Raw genomic sequence first — 22,497 nt, 5'->3', positions numbered from 1 at the left:
GAATAAAGGGATGTGTTAGAGAGTGTTGGAATACCCAAAAAAGGAGAGAGAGGGGAATTAGGCTTAGCCTATAGGGACCATTTCAGCCCACTCAAGAATGGAAAAAGGACAACGTAAGACATGCGTTTTTGTCCATTCAGGAACCGCGCTCCGACACAACCTGCCGACCTCAAACTTAACTGCTCCTAACAAAAGTTGTCTGTCTGTCTTTCTTTCTTGCTTTCTTTGTTTTATACACACACACAAAACCATGCAGCAGTCGCCACCTACCTCTCTTCCTGTGTCTCCTTTTATGCAATATGATAAGCCATCAAGTTTCTCTTTTTAAAGCTCAGTTATCTTTGTAGTGTTTTTCAAACTCGACATGGGCGAGGTTGAATTGATTTGACAAAGTGGGGGCGAAGGGGGGGAAAAGGGTGTGCGAGAAGAGAAGCATGGCTATGAAAGGGATACGGTATATAACCAAAGGAGCACGCTAGACAAGCATTTGGCCCACCAAAAACACCGCCGAGAACACAAAGGGTGAGCCTTCAACCATTTCTTTCACCTTTAAACTCATAGCCTTTTACACATCCTCCTTTTTGCCTCCTTCCAACACAAAAATGCATGGCTTTTTCCTCTCTTTTATCGTAACCCTTCCGCTTAAACTTCTACATTAATTGGTATTTGAACACGGTATCAGAAGAGAAGGTCTATTATGGGAGATCGTCAAGCATATCCAACAAAGATCAAAAGAGATCTTGTAACGACCCAGATCCACCGTTAGCAAATATTCTCCTCTTTGGGCTTCCCAACAAGGTTTCCCAACAAAGATCAAGAGAGGTCTTATAAATGGTGGTTTGTTCTCCTCCCAACTAATGTGGGACATCACAGATCTCGTTGTTGCATAGCTCAACCCACTCGTTAGTAGTTAATAATCCAAGTGATTGAAGCAAGGTATTCGCCCCCCTAAAGTTCCCTCACGATAGGCCTCCCAGCTCCTGAACGTCTTTCTATAATCAAGAGAGATACATAATCCCAAAATAAAGACTAAGCGTAAAAGTGTTGATATAATGAAATTTACCATAACCCATTAACTTAAGCATTTGAGTTTTCAATTTGATATCTTTATTGCTGCCATGAGAAGGACATCATTGGAGACACCCGTCTCTCGACGTCATATCATACGACGTCGAGAGAATGATACCTCTCTCGATGCCTTGAAAACGGGGTTAAGAGATCAACTATAGAGAGAGAGAGAGAGAAAGAGAGTTTTTTTCTTCACTCATTCACAACCATATCATACAAAAATACATTATAGAGATATGATCCCAAGATCCATAATAACCCTCGTAAGAACACATATATTAAAAATATTATCCGACAAGAACATCCTCAAATAATCATCTTCATTTCTCAAATATGCAAATCCCAAAATCAGACTCCGGGTTCGAACTCAAGAACTCTTTGTATAAGTTGTCTTCATCATGCCCTCTATTCTCCATCAATAATATGGCCATGTCCGCTGAATTATGATTGTTATTATTAATATAATTATTATTTTGTGCTCCAAACCTCGAATCTCCTTCGCCTTCAAATGCATCTTCTTGACTCAATTGAGAAGCCACAAACTTGTCCAATGCCCTCCAATCCGTCACCTTTGAGCTCCTATTGTTATTATTATCGTACCTTCTTTTTGTCGGAGGCTCTTCTTCTTCATTGCATTCCGACACCAAAGATATGGAGCTTGATCTTTTCATTAATGGAAGAGATGGGCTCTCAAGCTGTGGAAGTTGTACAAATGGATCATTATATGCTATCAACTTCACATTCTCACCTTCCATCTCTTGCTTACACATCATATTATTGTGCTCTAACAACCCTTGTGGCATTGATTGCCTTGACATGAACTCGAGCGGATCGATTCCCGAGCAGACCCGGCTCGGTTCGTCGTAGAAATAGCTCGAATCCCACCGCTCGACCGCCGTCTTTGATTGTCCATTCGCTCGCTTCTTGAATGCCCTACACACCACCCATCCTTCTTCCTACAAAAAGAAAGAAAAAAGAACCAAATAAGCCAAAATCCTAATCACAAATTGATACTCTTTATGGGTGTCTGGTAAAAGTGATGAAAATAGAAAAGAAAAAAAAAGTCAAAGATGATTGACAAACAGGAAGGATGGAAAGAACATAAATTCAAACACGACAATTATATGTCTTTGTAAGTATCAGCTTTTGACTTAGAGGTCTGGTGGGTGTCATCTGTTAAAACTGTACAATTTAGTGGACTAATTATGGAAAGTAAAAGTTGTCCCATTTCCCTCACTTTTTTGTCATTTTTCCACGCATTTTAAAGCAGTAAAAGTCATAAGTTCTTCATGTTCATGAAGCTCAACTCATGAGGTTAATTTGACATATATTGATCATATTGTCTGGATAAAGTTAAAATGATGAACAAAAAGATGAATTTTTACCACTCAAAATAGCATTTTTAATCCCTTTTGTCAATCTTACACAAATTACAAAAAGAAAGAGAGAGAGAGAGAAGACAGGACTCAATGAAGTCTACTTAGCATGCATGATTGAGAAATATAGATGAAGAAAAATAAAGGGTTAGTAAAAGAGCTTGCCTGTGGAGGGCCGTTTTCATCGGATTCTAATCTGTACTCGTGCATGATCCAATCAGTCTTTTGCCCATTCGGGGCTCGTCCTCGATAAAAAACGAGGGTTTTTCTCATTCCAATGAGCTTATTTTTGTCATAAACAGCCTTGTCTCTCCCGGTTGCCTTCCAGAACCCGGCCAACGTAGCCCTATTTGTCCTCGTCCCGGTCGGATATTTCTTGTCCTTATGACTAAAGAAGTACCACTCATTTTGCTCTTCATAACCAATCCAACATTTCTCTGCCCATTACAACATAATTCTCAGATCATTAAAAAGATTTAGGGTTTTTTTTTTTTTTTTTTTTTTTTTTTTTTTTTTTAAGAAACCCTAATAAAAAGGAGAAAAAAAAAAGAGTATACCTTGAAGATCCCACGGCTCGATCCTGTAAAGATCTATATCTTTAATGACATCAAGATCAATCTTTTGTGAAGCTACCTTCTTCCTTAGATAATATCCAACGAGCTCTTCATCAGTCGGATGAAACCGAAACCCGGGCGGAACACACGACGACTCCATGGACTCCATCATCGTCACGGATGGTAAATTACTGCATCAAATTCATCCCCACAACACAAAATTAAAGCTCTCCGCATGCCCTAACCTCAATCATCTCTACACTATTACCAACACCCACCACCATATGATGGATCAAAGAAAACAAGTAAAGGGGTTTGTATATATATATATATATATAGAATGGAATGTTGAGAAAGGAAAGAACTTGACGAATGAGATGATGCCAAGTGTAATGGGAGATAATGATAAGTTCATTTGGTGGTGATGGTGGTGAGCAGCGAGAGACACCCCACCAATTTTAATCTGTGAGGGGGAAAATAAACGGCGTGTTATAAACAAAACCCATTACCAGAGACAATGATTCCGTTCTGTTGGGGGGGAAAAACCTGTGGGGAAGGAGGTGAAAAAAGTGAGAGATTTTAGGGGGTTTTTTTTATGAAGGAAAACGGACAACTAAAAGGGTTTTTTCTGTGAAATTAATGATGTTGTCTTGTGTTGGTGAATGGTGTGGGAATGATGGGAATGATGCCTCATGAACCGCCTCTCATCCATTGCCATACCCATAAACCAATAAAATAATATTAAACAAAAACGGGGTGTAAGGATGACGTGATCAGTTATCACAAATTAGCACGCGGTTCGGTTCTCGAAACACACACACAGACACAGAGACCCAACAGTTCCATTGGATCTATCTCTACCTTAAAAAAAAAAAAAAAAAAAAAAAAAAAAAAAAAAAAAAANAAAAAAAAAAAAAAAAAAAAAAAAAAAAAAAAACAAAGAATTTCTCAGAAACGGGAGTGGGTTTTGTCTAATTGTCGAGAATTTTTAAGGTACACCTCGAAACCAGCCAAATTCCTCATTCATTAACCATAACATGCTCTCAAAAGGGGTAAAGATTCAAAATAATATTGATGATTGTGTTGTTGTTACATACCTGGGAGAAGAGTCACCGGCGGCGGCGGCGGCGGTGGCGGCGGAGGAGGAGGAGGAGGAGGATAGAGTGTAATTTTTAGGAGGGTTGGAGGGGGAATGGAGAAAGAATATAAAAGGAGGGGTTTAGGGTACTGTGTAGGGTCAGTGTCTTCTTGCGCATGGCTTGATGGCTGTCCCCAGTGGATGACGTCTATATTGTTTTTTTTTTAATTTTTTTGAGTTTTTTATGGGACTTTTTGGTGGTAAAATGTGGAAGGAAGCCGACCGTTGAACTCTTTTGTTAAGTACGTTTTTATTATTACTATTGTCGTTTACCATATTGCTTGGTTTTATGTTTTAATTCTTTTATCAACAAATTCATAATATGTTTTTTTTTTGTTATATATTTAGGATTTTTTTTTTTTGTATTTTTGTGCGACACCCAAGTAAATAAAGTATATGTGAATGAATCGGGATCACATCTGAATGAGAGTAATTATGTATTTTCCTTATTGGTGACTCGATCGTAGTAACTTTAAAGTTAAGTGTGTTTTGTTCAGATTAACTTATGTTGATAGTTTTTACTTTTGGAAGCAAGAAGTAAGTAATGTGATCATGTCGTAAGAATCTCGAAACTATTAGGTACTAAATCTTGATCCGATGTAACGTTCTACCTTGAAATTATTGTTATATTCGGGAGGGAAAGATTGAAACTTACCACTCAAAAGAGGAGATATTAATGTAGGCTCATTTATAGAAACTTTATTAGAATCATTAGTATTTAATAAAAAGAAAACAATATTTTAAGAATAACTTCATAATATAAAAACTCCTTTACATCAATAAATAAATAAATAAATATATATATATATATATATATATATATTTGCAAACAACCTTTAAGAGTAAGAAACAATTCTTTAAAAAAGAATAAAAACACGTGAACTACAACCCTCGAGATATATATATATATATATATATATATATATATATATATTGTGGTGATATACCCTTTGTGATAATTAGAATTTTAAAAATATAGATTACTTTTAAACTTATAAATATATATTTCAATTTGGTTAATGTATTTTAAATATATTTAATTTTTTTAAAATTTTAGACAGAACCATTTTGTATTGAGTCAAAAAATTAAAAATATACGATAAAGTAATTTACAAAAATAATTAATTTTCGTTCATGAAAAACATATTATATATGTGATATTTTAAAAAAAAGAACCATAATATCGTGAAATTTGAGACTTACATCAACCACGCTGGCAGAATACTAAAGAGATAGGATGCCACGTAATGCCGCCAAAAGCCGACCGTCCACGCTGGGAGTGATCAAATGGCTGACATGGCATTTTTGAGTTTGATGTAGAAAGATATTGTCACCCGAACGGTGACGGATGAAACGTATATATCAGAGTCAGCGTAATCGCGTCGGGGGCACTTTGGTAATTTGGTGGAGGTAGAATTCCGGCCAGCAAATGATTTCTCGACAAGTATTTTGGAGAAGAAAGAAACAGTTGTCCAGTATGGAAAATAAATTAAAAAAAAAAAAAAAAAAAGTTAAAACGTGTACGTTGAGGAGTGCAGTGAGGGCCACGTGTCATTCAGTAGTTGGTGGTGAGTGTTTTTACTTTACGTAGCACATAAACAAAGCAAACCAAAAATAAAAAGAAAAAGAATTTCGAAAAATAGAGTCAAATTTTATTTTTAATTATTAGAAAAATTTATCATATTTTTACTTACTTATCAACTTGAATATAGTTTAATATGTACATTCTAATCATAAAAACGTTCGAGATCTGATCGTGCAATGCTGTGTTGAGTGAAGGGCAATGGTCGGTTTTTGGGTAGGTTGAGGAAAAAGCATTAGAAGGGGAGGGGAGTGGGGAATGTTCGACATGTCGTTTTTATGATGTGATTAGATGTATGTAATGGGAAGTGATGGACATGAGTTGCTATCAAGACAAGGACTTATGAATGTCGGCATGGCCATGGGGTATCTCTTTTATATTTCATTCTTCTTCTATGCCTTTCTCCACCATAATCTCATCATTTTAAGGTCACAACCGCCTCGCCAATCAATTTCTTCCTTCTACCCATAATTTTACAACGGTGAATTCCATTTTTTTAAATTAAATATCGCAATTTTCAACACCCAATGCGGAAATAAAGGAGAAAACTTGAAGCTTAAATTAAGGCGATAAAGGAGATGGGCAAGTTGCATGGTGGTCGGAGCACTAAAACGTCAGCCGCGTAGAGCGAACCGCCGCCCCGCTTCAGCCGCGTAGAGCGGTGGTGGGGGTGGTGGAAGTTGGGTTTGGTTAGTCCACGTAGGACGGCAGTGGTGGTCGGCTGCGGATCCAATCATGCGGTGGACCGCATCATTAAACATTCTCCGTCAGACCCCACCAAAAACTCCGGCTCCAAAATTCCAATTTTCTCTAAATGAACAAAAAGAGATAATAAACAAAATAAAATAAAATAAAAAGTGGAGAAATAGAGTTTGCGTAAGGAGCAAAAGGGAAGATCCATATCCATGGGGGACCTATTGTAGGATCTTAATTACCCCTTTTTGACATCGACAACCCTCCCAACTTCCCTCTCCCTCCTAAAATTACCATTTTACCCTTATACGTTTATTCCCCGTCTCTCTTATGTCCGTAAAATTATAAATTTACCCCATAAACTTAAAAGTTTCTTATCAAACAAAAAATAATGATATTTTTTAATATCAAAACATTGAAGAATGTCATGATGCGATCGAGGAGAACAATGTATCATCCAACACAACATGCAATGCATTGAAGAGGAAATAAGGCCTAAGCAAGATAGGGACAATGTGTAGACATGAGCATCACATATAAGCTTGTTGAAGGATCGGGTAGGATCCCAAACTTAACCTCGGGATTCTGAAAGAAATTATTATTTTAATTACAATATAAAAAAGAAAGAAAGAAATATTTTTTTTTTAAAAAAAATGGTAATATATTAAGAACCAAACCCTTCAACTTCACTCTCTCTACAACTTTCTTTTATATTGTGAGGTGTGAAATGGAAGACTCTTTGGAGAGACATCAACTATGATTGCCTTCCATGTTGGTGTGTACTAAAATCCCTAACCATTATTTTATTTATTTTTCATTTTTTATTTAACAAAAATATTTATTAAAAAAAAAACAAATATTAATTTTATTTTTCTTGATAGGCCCCTAGAACTTCTTTTATTTCACAAAATGACACACATGATCCACAAAAGAACAACAACAATTGTTTGACCCATTTCATGATGTTTTTTTTTTTGTTAAAATTTTTTTTTCATTTAATTTCGATTTCTATGAGGTGATGATTGTTCATCATGTTCTTAGCCGTCTCTAATATATATTTAAATATTTATATATAAATATCACCAAATTTTGAAAGGATGGATCCCAAAATCATGTAAATCAGTAGTGTTCCAAATTTTTTTTGATATTATGGATGTTGATGAGTGTTTGAAATGATAAATTATTCTTTTTTTTTTTTAATTATGTGTTTAATAATATTTTCTCATTGAATACAGCTACCTGCAAATATAGAAGAAAAGGAATTAGAATTTAATTTGGAAGACAGCCCCAAGGGGAAATGAAAACGAAAGGGAATAGTATAAAGCATGGAGGAGACATGATTCTTGGATTGTCCTAAGTTGGATACAGTCGAGAAACGTCCGAGATTCATAAACTTTCAAAATTATGTTCGTGTACTTTAGAACGTGTCGAATGAGTGTGAAAAGCTCCATTTTTTTCCCTCTTGAATAGAACTTTTTCGTAAATTCGAATGGTTTAACAATGGCACGGTATGCAAATTTATGAAAAGAAAGAGGGTGTATAATGTATGGGTCCGGGCGTGAGAAGCTTCTACCATACTAAAGTTTGGTGGGTTTTGGTTGTTTCTACTCGGTCAATTCTATTACGAATAAGTGACCTTAACAATGGTATAATATTGTCCCTTACGTGTATACCCATGATCTTTTCCTTAATTAGCCAGTTCGGGATTCCAACAACAATCCCCTCCTTAAACAAAGTAGTATGAAACCTCTCCTTATGTGAGATCTTACATTAGTTGGACAGGGGAACGAAACATTTCTTATAAGGGTACAGAAACCTCTCCTTAGTAGACGTATTTTAAACCGTGAGACTAACAACGATACGTAACGGGCCAAAACGGACAATATTTACTAGCAATGAACTTAGGTTGTTACAGTTGGTATCAAAGTCAAACACCAAATAATGTACCAGCGAGGACGCTGACCCTTCAAGGAGGGTGGATTGTGAGATCCCACATCGGTTGGAAAGGAGAACGAAACATTTCTTATAAAGCTGTGGAAACCTTAACCTAATAAACACGTTTTAAAACTATGAGGTCGACGACGATACGTAATGGGCTAAAATGAACAATATCTATTAAGAGCGAACTTGAGCTGTTACACCTTAAATAGTCGATCTTTCTATGAGGCTCCGCGTACGACCTTCTTGAAGTCTTTTATGGGTTGGATTTTTCTTTTTAAAGTGGAGGGTCCTATTCAAATCGATGACAACCGCGTTTGTTCCTATTGACTTTGTTCATAATCGAAACCCAATGTTGGTTGTCTTGCACATACACACACACACACATGTTCCAGTGTTTTGGATTTTATTTCAATCTATGTTCTTCCCAACACCCAAATTGTATGGATAGATACGATGATAATGGGAAGAACATGTTTTTTCAATGAATTATAAGACAAAATTTGTATTTTTGACATTTTTGTGAGTGGGTTTCTTTCTGTTTGTCGGATTGTCTTTGGTCAACTTCAATATACATATATATATATATAAAATGATCATAAATTAAATATTAATAAGGGTATTTAGAATGTTTAGTGTGACATTGATTTACCTTATCACACTCTCAAAAAGTGTACTTTCTAAAATTAATTGCATTTAATCATAACTTACCGACCCATCATCAAGATTATTCCATTTAATCTATAAATAAATATGATATAGACCAATTAACCAAATTCTACCCCACCAGTCAATTGTCTTTTTTATTATAAGACCTTGTATGGTTATACCATACTAGTTGGTTAAGTGTTAGGACATGTACTTATTAGGATAATTATTATAGTATTAGCTGTAAGGATATTATATATCGTCCCAAATTCTAGAAGGTGATAATGAAAACAACATTTCTCCCGAACATTGCTCGATGTTGAGAAGAACAAAACTAGCGATCGAACCAATTATGATTAAAATCTCGTTTGATGGTCGTTTAGTTTTTTAAAATTAACCCCAAAACACTACTAAAAAAAAGTTTTGTTTTTTTTAATTTATAATGGGGTTCAAATAACTCGAGAATCTGACTGATTATCCAACCTAAACGATAAAGATTGAGTTTCCACGTCATCAACGTCCTCGTATTAATTGTATAATATATATATAATATTTTAAAAATTAAATTAAAATTTTTGAGATAGAAGGGTTAAGAAAAAAGTAGTTTGATTGTTTGCATAATGGAAAGAAAGCTAAAAGGGCTGAAAGTACCCTTAACTTTCAACTTTCTCCCTTTTTTGCCCTTTTTCCACACAGCTTCAACTCCAAGACGCACATCTAAACCCATTACAAAAATAAATAAATAAAGGATCTTTTGATGACTTCAAATCATTTTTCCAAATATAGCTTCTTTCTTCTTTACTCTTCTTTCTTTGTGTTAGGGTTCATCATTAGGGTATTCTTCGCGACTATTTTATAAACCCGACCCTAAAACAATGGATCAGAGGTTCGAATCTTTCACTTAAACGATCGAGAAAGGTTAGCAAAGCTTTATCCAAAATATGGGCCAATTGGGCATCTGGACATGCATGGGCTTGATCTTAGGACGCCCATTTGTTATCCAGACATGGGCCGAGGTCCAAGGATGTTTGGTCGAATCAAGCCGACATGTAATTGTAGCCTACAGCACCAGTTTCCGACAAGACGAGTGGGACTGTATAGAGTTATTGAACACCAGATCATAAAAGGGACTGTGAGGTAAGATTTGGGGAATCTCATTATGGACCCCTTTGGTCTTTAACTCCTTTGACTACTGAACAGTATTAAATTTTTAAGTACTAAAATGAGGTGGATCTAAGTCAAAGTTGGATGCTAGTTAATATTGTTTGATTTGACTTGCTATGTATTGCCGTCAACTATGTCTTTATAGATGGATTTGAAGTTGTGCATGCAAGTTTCGTAATTCTATTTAATTACCACTGTGCCAAATACACGAAATTCAGAGCGTTACAGATAAGGATGATGTGGCAGCTCATGTCCTCTTAGCTTGTCTACTCAACTGGTAGACACTACACACAACATGTCCAGTCTCACCCATGCTAAGCCCCAACATAGACAATCTGTCTTGAAAAATATATACTGAAATATGTTGTTCTTGTTCAACAATCCCATAATTTATGGTGTTTCAAATCTCTCCCATACTATTCCTAAAGGGTTATTAGTTTTTATAATTTTGAAGCAAATATTCGAACTCTTAACTTCTTAATCCAAGGTATATATCTTAACCAGCTGAATTATGCTCAAATTTAATCTTTTTGAAGTTAATTTTGGTTCATGAAACCAAATATATGACCTATTGGCATAAAATTCGGAGAAAATATTTGTAACAACTCAAACCTACCGCTAGCATGTATTGTCCTTTTGGGGCTATCCCTTTCGGAAGCTTTTAAAACGTGTCTGCTAGGGAGAGGTTTTCACACTCTTATAAACAGTGTTGCGTTCCCCCTCTACTACTGATCTGGGATCTCACAATTCATTCCATTCGAAGCCCAATGTCTTCGTTGACACTCGTTCATCTCTTCAATCAATGTGAGATCTCACAATCCATCATAACTTCCTCGCTGGCACTCGTTCCTCTCTCCAATCGAGGGAGATCTCACAATCCACCACCCTTTGGGATCAGCGTTCTCACTGGCACACCGTCTAATAGACCTTCTTCCGAGCTCAACGTCGTAATTGGTACTTGTTTCTCTCTTCAATCTATATGGAATCTCAACGAAGAAAGGAAAGCGAGGAAAAGACTAATCTTGAAAGCGAAAAACGCTACAGAACAACAGTGATTTTGAATTATTTTCATGCAAAACCCAGCAACGACTACCAACAAAATTATTGTACTTTGATTATTTTATCCACAAGTTTTGATAAAAAGAAGTATTATTTAGAGACAGATTTATCGAGAACGTAAACCCCAAATAAATGCCATATTCCAACTACGAATACTTAACGGTCACTGCTTCCTCCTCCTTGGACTCATATGCCCAAAACTTTTTTAAAAAACAAAACCAAAACCCAACATGATTTCATTTTTATACTCATGTTTTTAACTTTTTGTGCACTTTTTTCGACAAAATTAATTATTTTAGGCGTAAAAGACATTAACAAAAAACACAAAACAAAAAAGCTTCGCAAAATCCTATGAAATCCGCCATGGCGCCACCACCATGTTTTTCTGAGAACTTCAGCTCAGAGAAAGCAAGAGGGCATTATTAAATCACTGAGCCTGAATGAAAAATGAAAACTTGGGGGATTGCAAACGACGAATCAGAAACCACGACATTAACGGCTACAATGGTGTACAGGACAGTGAGCTAGCTCTGGAAGCCACGTGAGCGAACACAGAGACACAACCAAACCCAGAGCTGGCTTGTTGTTGTTGCTTTGTTTTTTGTCGTGTTTTTGAGTGAAAAGACCCTTTTAGCCTCCCAACACAAAAAGTGGAAAAGCATCGGCTTTCGCCCACCCAAGCCATAGCCTCTGATACGATTAGGATACTCTCTCCCGGGGCCTGCTTGCTGTCCAAATCGTTGACTGTTCGTTTCTGATTTACCAAATCAATCATAAGAACAAAATGAATGAAAGCCAAAAAAGAAGACTTTTAATTAAACAAGAAGAGATTACATTCATAAAATGTTGAGAAATGGAATGATCGAACCGATGGTTGGAGTCGGTTGGATTGAGTTGGGTTCGTTTATGGTTTACGCTGGTGACGGTTGGGAGGTGGGATCAGCAGAGGAAGGCATGTCGGGTCCAACACGACATCCTTCAAGCATGAAAACGATATCCGACATGGCTGGCCGATCGCGAGGATCGGGTGCAGTGCAAAGTAATCCAACTTTCACACCAAGCAAAAACTCTTCCCATTCAGAGGATTCAGGGTCCAGCTCGAGCAAGCCAGGCTCTAAAAGCTCAGTAATTTGGCCTCTTTGTAATTGCTTTTTCACCCACTTGACAATGTCTTCATCATCCGTGAACATCACTGGCTTCTTCCCCGTTAGAATCTCAAGCAACACAATGCCAAAGCTATAGACATCCGATTCCTTCGTGGCCTCCCCTGTCAACACAGCTTCTGGTGCAATGTACCCCAAAGTACCCACCAAGCTAGATGTGGAAGCTTCAGCAGCAGCAATGGTTAGTCGATCTAGCCCGAAATCCGACAAATGAGCTTCGAAATCAGCGTCGAAAAGAACACTTTGTGGCTTGACATCTCCATGTATAATGGATGAGGAATGGAGAAAGGCTAAGCCACGGGCGATGCCTAAAGCAATTAGATGCCGCATTGGCCAATTCAAAACATGCCCATCTTGGTGCGATGCTTCCTGAAGCAGAGTGGCGAGGTTGCCATTAGGCATGTAATCGTATACTAATAGGCGCATGTCAGGAGGGCCAGCGTAGTAGCCACGAAGAACAGTCAAATTCCGGTGCCTGACTTTCCCCAATGATTCAGCTTCTTTTCTGAACATGTTTTCGTCCAATGAACCATTTGAGAGGCGGCGGATTGAAAGAACCATGCCGTCGTTGTAACAAGCTTTGAAAACTAACCCATAACGTGTCCTGCTTAGAACATTTTCTTCATCGAATTGCCTTGTTGCTTCAATTGTTTCGGCTAGAGTGATCTTGTTGTTGAACATCACAAGCTTTGGCCCTCCATTTTCTGTGCTTCCACGGCCGCCACTTGCCGCTGAGCTAACCCTTGCTGGGCTTGTTTTCTTCTCGCCGGACGCCCTCTCTTTCAGCCTCTTCCGCCATCGCAACAAGCTGAAAATGTAAAAGCAGCAACACAAAGCCAAAAGACAAGCTCCACTGGCGGCCACTGCTATGAATAATATCAATCTCTTTGTTCTATCTTTTTTCTTTGTATCCTTACAATTCCAAGCCAACGGTTTCCCACAAAGCTTGGAATTATTAGCAAACACAGCTGAGTTATTGAATCTAGAGCCTAAACCAGCTGGGATTTCGCCTTCAAGATCATTACTCGAGACGTTTAGCCTCACTAATCCAGTAATTGAGCTAAGATTAAGAGGAATAACGCCACTCAAATTGTTGGATGAGAGGTCGAGCTCGGTTAAGTTCAAGAGCTCTGATAACGACTCCGGTATACTACCAGAGAGATGATTCGAGTCGAGAAGGAGCGATTTTAAAGACGAGCAACGAGAGATCTCTTCAGGGATTTCGCCAGTTAAATTATTTCCACCCAAATCGAGCTCTTGTAGATGAGATAAACGAGAAATATCCGCCGGAATATCGCCGGAAAGAGCATTTGAACGGACCTCCAGATGTTCTAGAACAGAGCAGTTCCCCAGCTCTGAAGGGATCGACCCAGAAATGTGATTTTTCGACAACGACAGTGAAACAAGTGATCGGAGAAACCCATAATTGGAAGGGATTTCGCCGGAAAATCCATTAGAGCTTAGATTCAGATACCGCAAACCCATTAAACTACTGAATCCATCAGGAACTTTCCCAGATAGCTTGTTCTCTTGTAGAGAAATCACCTGTAAATTAGGCAAACCAGAGAGCTCAAACGGCAGCTCGCCGGAGAGATTCTGTTTGCTCAAATCCAAGGTGGTTAGCTTGAAGAGACTGCCAAGACTGGACGGAATCTTCCCAGAAAAACTATTAGCACTGAGATTCAAAATCTCAAGACGGCTGAGATTCCCAATACCAATCGGAACCTCGCCGGAAAATTCGTTCCCGCCGAGCTCCATCGCCATTAAATTCCCAAGACCCATTAGCTGTTCAAGAGGAAGGGTTCCACTCAAGCCATTGTCAGCTAAATTCAAGGTTTCAAGCTCCAAAAGATTTCCCAAACTGGCCGGAACGTTACCGGAGAAATTATTTCCTCCGAGAGATAATCGTTTCAAACCTCTCATGTAACCCAAAAACGGCGGAATCTCTCCGGTTAAACGATTTCCTTCAAAATCAATAACAGAAATCGAAGTACAGTTCTTGATTTCCGACGGAATCGCGCCGTGGAACGAATTGTTAGCCATTTTAAGCTCTTGTAATCCCGAGAGATTCCCAATTCCGGGAGGAATCTCGCCGGAGAGATTATTGACAGAAAAATCCAAGACTGTCAATGTCGGAATACCCATTAACCACAAGGGGAATTCCCCCTTTATCTGATTGTGTTGGATATCAAGGACCTGTAGAACACTAAAACATGTCGCTGTCGGAGGTTTGACAATATCCGTGAAGGCATTAAATCCAAGTTGAACGATTCGAAGAGACGGCGCATGAGACGACACATTGCAAAACAGAGAGTAAGGAACTGAACCAGTGAGACTATTTTGCGAGAGCGAAATAGCTTGAAGATTCGGAAGAGCTCCGATGGCTGTCGGGATTATGCCTTGAAGGGCATTTCCCTCAACGCTCAAATGAACAAGCGAAGAACAATTCGCAAGAGCCGAAGGCAATGTCCCTTCTAAAACATTATGATCCAGCCAAAGATGTTTAAGCTTCTGCAGCTCACCAAAGCTCGCCGGAATCTCGCCGCCAAATCTATTGAAAGAGAGATTCACAACCTGAAGCTCCGTCATATTCACAACGCTCCTCGGAATCTGACCGGAGAATGCATTCGACGAAAGATCGAGATACTTTAGACTGCTCGGAAGGTCGTCGGGAATTCCACCGGAGAGGCGATTCGCCGCCACGTTGAGAATATGAAGATTGGTTAAGTTCCCAAACTCCACCGGAAGGTCACCGGAAAACGAGTTGTACTGTAAGAAAATCGAACGTAGAAACGCACATTTGGACAAAGAAGAGGGAATGGTACCATTGAAGAAATTAGATCGAATACTCAACTTCCGGAGCATCGGCAAATTAGCCAACTGATCGGTCAACCGGCCGGAAAGTTGAAGACGAGGCAAACGAAGATCAGTGACTCGATTATTGACACATAAAACGCCTCTCCAATCACAAGGCGCCAAAGGGGTTGAAGAATCCCACCCAGTCAATGCACCAAGAGGGTCATGAAGGTTAAGCTTAAAAGACATCAATGCCTGAATCTCCGCCCTGATGTCGGCGGCGGAGGAAGAGAAACCACCGGAAAACAACAGGAGCCCAAAGAACAACACAAGAAGAAGCCTCATAGATGCTTGGAAAAACAGAAACCCAAGAGATTAACACAAGAAAAACAGAGCCATCAAGAGATCATATCAATGGGGGGGCGTAAAAGAAAAACAAGGAATCAGAGAGAGACGTTGGCGCTGCGAAGGAGAGCGTATGATGTGGGACGAAAGGGCCCAGAGGGGGAACAGTGGCGCACAAAATTGCAGCAGAGAGATTCAGAGCAGAGAGCCTCTTTTTTTAATGTAAATGGAGCAGTAGTTCCAAAAGGGTTTTGAAGGATTGCTTTTTAAGTGGACCATATCGGCTCAACTGGGCCGGTCCGGTCCGGACCGGGCTCACGTTTTACTCTCTTCTCATGTGACCGTGGCTTTTTCCATCATTATTACACCCTCTCTTTCCCATTAATAATTTTCATATTTATTTTATTTTATTTTTTTAAATATCTAACTTTTAATAAAAATATCTATTTTAATATCGTTTTTTATAACATTTCGATAAAATCATGTCTGCTCTTCTAGAGGAAGATAAAATAAAATAAAATCATGTCTGCTCTTTACAGACATAAAATATTTTTAGAGGAAGATTAAATAGTCATCCAACCTTTCTCGACCAAATATTGTAAATTATATTACTCGTGTGTTTTCAATGTAATTGAAATTTACAATATTTTATTTTGAATTATTTTCATATATTTGACTTGTGCACGTGATTTGATGCTATAAATAAGGTCAAGATAGTCCGATGTTTCATACGATTGACTTGTTCACAACACGATTATTATCTAATGAATATATTTAAACATTATTTTTTTGTAAATAAGAAATTGCATATCGACAACCATAGATAATCATATCCCGTTTATTGGACAATCTTTTTCATTATACTTTTAAAAATACTAAAGGATAATGATTTTGACGAGTGGACGAATGAATTGATGATTTGGTTGTATGGACATTTTTTCCCGTAATACTATATTATAAAAGTTATGTCTTTAATTTTATTATATGGTTTATAATCTAAGCGATGTATAAGGTCAAAACAGTAATATTACTTTCTCTTACGAAAAATATAATATTTTATTTTTCTCGAGAAAATAAACAAAATTAAGATTTTTAATTTTGATTAGGTATATGATAACGGCATAAATTATTAACTAATTCTTATTATTATGTTTGTTTGAACTCTCGATCAAAAACAACGGTATAATACATTATTCAAATGGTAAATCTTGTTTATGGTGAATGGTCAATATCTTTAGAACGAACTATAAGCTATATGTACTTTTTGCACTAAACCCTAAACTCGAAGTCGTGGGCTTTTTTTTTATTCCTTTTTTCTCCTTCTTCAAAGTCACGAGAATCTCTCCTAGAAAATTATTTAGATTCTTTGAATTTAAGGCTACTTTTTTTTTTCTTAAGAAACTCGTTTCTCTTTATATATTGACACAATGATTTCGTGAATCTATAATTGAAATGACATAATATATAACTATTAAATTATTTCATTGAAGGCGAGCTCGGAAGAAAAACCCCAAAAAGGACAATATCTGCTAGCAGTGTGCTTGGGCGGTTAGAAGTGGTATTGAGCCAGACACCAAACAGTTTGCCAGCAAGAACACTAGGATTCCACATGATTGGAGAGAGTAACGAAACATTCCTTACAACAGTACGAAAACCTCTCTCTAATGAACACGTTTTAAAACTTTAAGGGGAAGCTCAAAACCAAACACTGAGCGGTGTGTCAACGAGACGCAAAGATCCCACGTGAGTTGATGTTGTTACACGTGGTATCAAAGCTTGATATCGGACAACATACCAGTGAGAACGCTAGACATCAAAAGGGTGGATTGTGAGACCTCACCTCTCGTTTCTTAATTAGAAAGGATAGTTTTTTCTCTATATTCTATGCATTTAGGTCTAGAATTGGGCAAATGGGGGCTTTATAAAGTACAATGTGCCTATAATCAACAAGCCAAGGGGCTGTTGTCCTTCAATCTGGACCAATAATTGTGTAAGAATTTAATTATTTTTAAAAATAAAATTAATGGCATAATTAATTTGTTGTGATTGGACCCGAACTCCACCCCCTTGTTTTTTAGCTTATTTTTCCATTTATTTTTAAATCCATCAAATCAAATATTTTACATTTGCCCACACTTTCTTTCTTCTTTTCACTTTTGCCCCAAATTTATGACTAATTGTAATGCCCTTTCACAACATTATCCCCTTTAATTTAGACCCTTTTTTGAACAACATAATCAATCCCAATATTCCACTATATAGGTATAGGTTTTGGTTTATTAAAAAGATCCCGAGCTCGATGACCTACCAGTTTATTTGTTTGATGGTTAATGTCCGTTCTTCAACTTTTTCAAATCAAACGCACCAAATTTAAATTTAAAAAAATTATTTTATCCCATTCATTTTAATATTTATTTAAATTTGATGGAATAGATTTGAATTATTTTTGTAATTAAAAAAATTAATTGAGATTTTTCATAATTGCTAATCGTTTTTTTTTCCTGCAAAAAGTAATTAAATTCTTAAATCTCATACGGTGCCGTTTCAGTTATTATATTTTACCCGTCACATTAATTTCACTTGTTCATTTCCATGAACAAAAAATAACTGCTATTTTTAAAATTAAAATATATATATATATATATAAATTAATTGTTTTCACGGGATGGTGCAGATGAGTAAATAAGCTAAAGGAATAATGCAGCCACAAAAAAAGGGAAAATTATTAAAGAGAAAAATAAAAATTGCAGAAATAGCCTCCAAAAGTGCTTAATTAAGGGGTTTGGTTCAACTTTTTCAGGACATATTTATTATGACCCCAATTAAGCCACTTCACCTCTGCGCTGCTACCATTATCTGCCACTGTCGGCAATCAATCCCTTCTGAATTGGGCTCAGGCCCAATAGATTCCCTGGGCCCAATTTATTTGTTGGACTTCGGCCCAATATTTGATCCGGGCTCGGGTCGTTTTTTTTTTTTTTTTAATTTATTTATTTTTATCACCAGCTCTATTTTAATAAAAATGAGATATATAGCACAATATAATAATATATACTCAAATTTATTATATTTATTTATATCGAATCCGTTTTTAGAATTTGGATATTATTATTATTTAGCTTCATGTTTTCGTATTGAGACGCTTAGTATAATTTTTAAGAAGCGGTATTGTTTTGATCTATCCAATTTAAATATGGGAAAAATGGAAACAATTTGGAGGTAAGGGTTTCGATTTGTAACCGATTTTTAAAAATAAAAACTAAACTACAAGCAGATGGAGCAAAAACATTGAAAGCATTCAAATTGGATAAGTGGATGATCTGATACAAATCTCTAGATTTTTAATTGTCGTTCAACTAAATGTGTTTCTCACCACAAATATCGAATCTGGTTAGGTAGAGAGAGAGAGAGATTATGAGTATGAAGTTTCGTGCAATTCACGTGTTGTTCATATGGCTGCTCCATATGTTTGAGGTCAATAAAATCAGACAGCCCCCTGGCCCAAAAGCTACAAACTTGGGACCCATCTAAGATATGAACCTACAAATCGTGGCTGAAATTGAACCACAACCCAATGTCAATGACTCTCATCCTTTTCGATTTTGTGGTTAATGAATGAGTTTCTAGTTTTCAGCAACAATTTGACTATCTCTCTCTCTCTCTGTCTATTGTCATCGGTCGGCATTATTTGTTATATAACCTAAAGACTGCAGTGGCCGACACCAAGAACATCAGATATCAGGAACAGGGGGACGACCAAAATGAAATTTTGAAGGCACCCTTTTCAGGTTTTGATCGAGTTATGTGTTTTTTATGAAGTTTAGGAGGTGGGTTTTTGAGATTGATCGTAAAGTTTCCATCTTTTTAATGGTTTATTTTGTGAGTGGCAATGAGTGATCGGCTTTGATGAGGATACTTTGTGATTCCTGTGAAAATGCTGCAGCGACCTTGTTCTGTGCAGCTGATGAGGCTGCTCTTTGTGCAGCATGTGATGTCAAGGTATATATATATATAAAACCAAGTGCTTATATTACCTTTAGTTTTATGTCTTGTGATTTGGAAGGCTTCAGTTCACGTTGATGGGCAGGTGCACATGTGCAATAAGCTTGCGAGCCGCCATGTAAGGGTTGGGCTCGCAAGTCCGAGCGAAGTTTCCTGCTGTGATATATGTGAAAATGCACCAGGTATACGTATAATCATGAAGTCTTTTGGTCTTGTTTTTGTTTGAGGGTTAACATTCTGAAGGAAAATGTTTGCAGCTTTCTTTTACTGTGAGATAGATGGAAGCTCCTTGTGCTTACAATGCGACGTGGTTGTTCATGTGGGAGGCAAGAGAATGCACAAGAGATATCTTCGGCTGGGGCAGAGAGTTGAGGTATTAATCCTACATGTGAAACCCTTAAATCTCTCAAGACCTTAACGTATTTGATTCTGTTTTGGTTAATTTTGCAGTTTCCTGGGGATAAACAAAATGATCCAAAGGACTTGAATGTACAAGCGATGGAACAGGTTGAGACAGTGAGAGGGCAGAATCAAGATGGGGTTGATTCAAATGGAGATGGGCATTCCAAGCGGGGGAACGAAGTGATTGATTTGAACATGTAGATCTAATTAGGAACTTGTTGTAACTCAGCCAAATCCAAAGCCGAGATCTGATGGCCTGAACAAGGTAATAAGAACAGTATAATATTTATATACAAATCAATAATTATGTACACCATTCATGCTGTCCATGAAAATTTCTACTGGAGTGTTTTGTGCTGCTTCCATACAGGGTGAGACTATACATAAACAAGCTGTACCCAAATCAGATAATCCACATAACCAAACCAGCGCTGGAGACTGAACCTTATCCAAAGCGTACTTAACTTTCTTTAAACAACCATTACAAATTGAACAAGAGTAAGAACCAATCTTCCTAATTCCATGATTGGCTTGGAGCAAACTGACGTGAGGGCAGGCAGCAAGGGCGCGCATACATCATGACTTGAAGAGAGTAACTGTGGCGATGTAACCATTTTTCATTACCTGCTCATGGCATTCATTAACACACCGCCTTAATAAATAACACAATCAACTCATAATGTATGTACTCAATAGAAGAGGGAATAGAATGATCAAAATCTTTGGTTCTGTTTCCTCAACTTTTGATTTTCTTCTAGGATAGGAAGGTGCAAAGGAAAACATTAATAAAAACAAAAGGGTAAAAAACCCACCTCAAATGCAACATTTTGATAGCCATAGACGAAAGTAGATCCAAACGGATTGTTTGTTGAACCTTGTGTTTGGATGGCAGCTCGCCCACAGTCCCCAAGGATTTCCTAGTTTCATAGAAAACAGCTTTCAGATATACTTTTTCAAAAAGGACTCGAACATAGAAAAGGAGAGTGCAAGAACTCCAATTTGGGCAAAACTTGATGGCGATTATTTAAAGAGTTAGATAAAATGTTCATTAATACACACAAAAAACAAATGCACCATCAAATAGGCTTCAATCAACACAGTTCTAAACCAACTCCTGACGATATATAATATTAAAGGAAGGTGCCCTTGAGATAAAATAATGAGGGCAAAATCCATTCTACCTTCACATCTTCCCACTTCGTGCTGGGGGTTATAGAGTTTTTACAGTTGGTTTCGTTAAAAGAACCTGAAACTGCAGAAAATAGCACTATAATGGTCAATCACTCTCGCAAGAACAATTCTGAAGAAAATTAGACGGTAGTGTTTCAAGTAAGTCCGGACCATGGATTACAAAATTGCACTTGATGTATGAGTTGAAATCAGCATGACCGGGGTAGTTGGTGTGCAAAACAAACTTCTTGATTTTATGTGTCTGCAAATCAAACACGGTACTTTGAGAACTATAAAGCTTACAAGATCAACATATACCATGAGAAGCGCAACATTAATATATAGAAATACATCAAGTACCTGCCCATCAAATAAGATGTCCAAACCACGGGTAAAATAGTTGTAGAAGTAATCACCACACAGGGTTGTCCTGGGACGGGGATCCAAAGCAGAATGAATAACCATTTGATCTACCTGCACCAGAGAAACCAATACTCCAAGGTTCTAAGCAATCAAAGCAAGAAATATAAGAAACAATCACATGTACTCATAGCACATGTGCAGCATGTCTTGATTCTTGAATTCAGATATATGCACATAAATTTAACTATTTATATAAGCCCAAGAATGCTGGGTAGCTCCTGAGGTCGATAGTTTATTACTCAATTGCTCCTCTCTTAAAACAGATCAAGGCTTAAAATATAAAATCTTTAGCAATTCAGCTCGACATTAATATTGGTATATCTTTTATCAAACAATTACAAGCACAACAATATTGTAACTCACAACTTCTGGTTCAAGGTAGTAGGAGGTAAGAATACCTGTTTTTGATGGATTCCACAAGGCCGGCCTAATTCAGTCCAAATATCCTGCAAAAAAATTGAATATCTGCGTGAGTCTTAAGAGAAATAGTAACAAAAATGCGTAGGGAGGTTAATTTGAACAATCTTTACCAGACATATTCTTTTATTCAGAGAGGAGTGAAATGAGTACGAAAATCATAAGGATCAACATTGAATTTTAAGAAAAAGTACAGAAAAATCAAACGACCAAACTATAAAAGTAAAAAAAGTAACAACTCAGAGAGATAGTTCAACGATAGATGTCTTCTACAGCCATCAAAACCTCCTTGAATGGATTCCTGACCACCTTTACTTACCCTTTTTGTTTAAAACACATTTTTTTCATGTGGTGGCAAAAAAGACAAAAGGCTAAAATTGCCACCAAACTCAAGGGTACATTTTGTATTAAGAATAAGTATCCAATTCTTGTTGGTGTAAGATCCATTCCAACTTCTTCTATGTCATTTTTGTAGTTAACGTTCTTAAAATGGGTTTCATTAATCAAAATAAAAACGTGTGGCTTGTAGTTTGTTGGGGGGGGGAGGGGGGGGGGGGAA

The 22,497-nt window shown here is 37.2% G+C and overlaps 4 protein-coding genes across 5 annotated transcripts in view; 1 reads left to right on the top strand and 3 right to left on the bottom strand.

Annotated features, from left to right (window-relative positions):
- Positions 1-1,237: 1,237 nt before the first annotated feature.
- On the bottom strand, positions 1,238-4,173 carry LOC111463143 (NAC domain-containing protein 37-like). Its single transcript, XM_023106977.1, has 4 exons — positions 4,096-4,173; positions 3,002-3,189; positions 2,610-2,881; positions 1,238-2,024 (listed from the first exon to the last, which is right to left on the bottom strand). Exons 2-4 carry the CDS (start codon positions 3,168-3,170, stop codon positions 1,389-1,391), a joined length of 1,077 nt encoding a protein of 358 aa, XP_022962745.1. The 5' UTR covers positions 3,171-3,189; positions 4,096-4,173; the 3' UTR covers positions 1,238-1,388.
- A 7,353-nt stretch (positions 4,174-11,526) lies between these two features.
- LOC111463597 (probable LRR receptor-like serine/threonine-protein kinase At4g36180) lies at positions 11,527-15,780 on the bottom strand. 2 transcript variants are annotated; one of them, XR_002713903.1, is made up of 2 exons: positions 12,055-15,780; positions 11,527-11,974 (listed from the first exon to the last, which is right to left on the bottom strand). XR_002713903.1 is itself a non-coding variant. In XM_023107601.1 (2 exons), exon 1 carries the CDS (start codon positions 15,522-15,524, stop codon positions 12,132-12,134), a length of 3,393 nt encoding a protein of 1,130 aa, XP_022963369.1. In that variant the 5' UTR covers positions 15,525-15,780; the 3' UTR covers positions 11,527-11,975; positions 12,091-12,131. The 2 variants fall into 2 exon arrangements, 1 of the variants encoding a protein (XP_022963369.1); XM_023107601.1 differs by having other exon boundaries at positions 11,527-11,975; positions 12,091-15,780.
- Positions 15,781-19,116: 3,336 nt separating this feature from the next.
- On the top strand, positions 19,117-20,255 carry LOC111463506 (B-box zinc finger protein 19-like). Its single transcript, XM_023107464.1, has 4 exons — positions 19,117-19,523; positions 19,612-19,708; positions 19,784-19,899; positions 19,977-20,255. The coding sequence occupies exons 1-4, from the start codon at positions 19,431-19,433 to the stop codon at positions 20,127-20,129; spliced, it is 459 nt and encodes a 152-aa protein (XP_022963232.1). The 5' UTR covers positions 19,117-19,430; the 3' UTR covers positions 20,130-20,255.
- Positions 20,195-22,497, bottom strand: part of LOC111463505 (UPF0183 protein At3g51130) — a 5,490-nt gene continuing 3,187 nt past the window's right edge. The window contains exons 9-14 of the mRNA XM_023107463.1: positions 21,920-21,967; positions 21,459-21,572; positions 21,270-21,360; positions 21,110-21,180; positions 20,741-20,845; positions 20,195-20,552 (exon numbers count right to left, since the gene is read on the bottom strand). Of these exons, the coding sequence (XP_022963231.1) occupies positions 20,505-20,552; positions 20,741-20,845; positions 21,110-21,180; positions 21,270-21,360; positions 21,459-21,572; positions 21,920-21,967 (477 nt within the window). The 3' untranslated portion in view covers positions 20,195-20,504. The remainder of the gene's footprint in view (positions 20,553-20,740; positions 20,846-21,109; positions 21,181-21,269; positions 21,361-21,458; positions 21,573-21,919; positions 21,968-22,497) is intronic.

This window comes from Cucurbita moschata, unplaced genomic scaffold, assembly GCF_002738365.1.
Source record: "Cucurbita moschata cultivar Rifu unplaced genomic scaffold, Cmos_1.0 Cmo_Scf00028, whole genome shotgun sequence".
Classification (NCBI taxonomy): Eukaryota; Viridiplantae; Streptophyta; class Magnoliopsida; order Cucurbitales; family Cucurbitaceae; genus Cucurbita; species Cucurbita moschata.
Note: the sequence above shows the minus strand (reverse complement) of the source record. Positions and strands in the feature narration are given on the sequence as shown.

Excerpts from the sequence above, each read along its gene's own strand:
- LOC111463143 (XM_023106977.1), bottom strand. The coding sequence starts at position 3,170 with ATGATGGAGTCCATGGAGTCGTCGTGTGTTCCGCCCGGGTTTCGGTTT. Across the intron at positions 2,882-3,001 it reads CGAGCCGTGGGATCTTCAAG|AGAAATGTTGGATTGGTTAT; the intron begins GTATACTCTTTT and ends TGTAATGGGCAG. Across the intron at positions 2,025-2,609 it reads ATGAAAACGGCCCTCCACAG|GAAGAAGGATGGGTGGTGTG; the intron begins GCAAGCTCTTTT and ends TTCTTTTTGTAG.
- LOC111463597 (XM_023107601.1), bottom strand. The coding sequence starts at position 15,524 with ATGAGGCTTCTTCTTGTGTTGTTCTTTGGGCTCCTGTTGTTTTCCGGT.
- LOC111463506 (XM_023107464.1), top strand. The coding sequence starts at position 19,431 with ATGAGGATACTTTGTGATTCCTGTGAAAATGCTGCAGCGACCTTGTTC. Across the intron at positions 19,524-19,611 it reads GTGCAGCATGTGATGTCAAG|GTGCACATGTGCAATAAGCT; the intron begins GTATATATATAT and ends GTTGATGGGCAG. Across the intron at positions 19,709-19,783 it reads TATATGTGAAAATGCACCAG|CTTTCTTTTACTGTGAGATA; the intron begins GTATACGTATAA and ends AAATGTTTGCAG.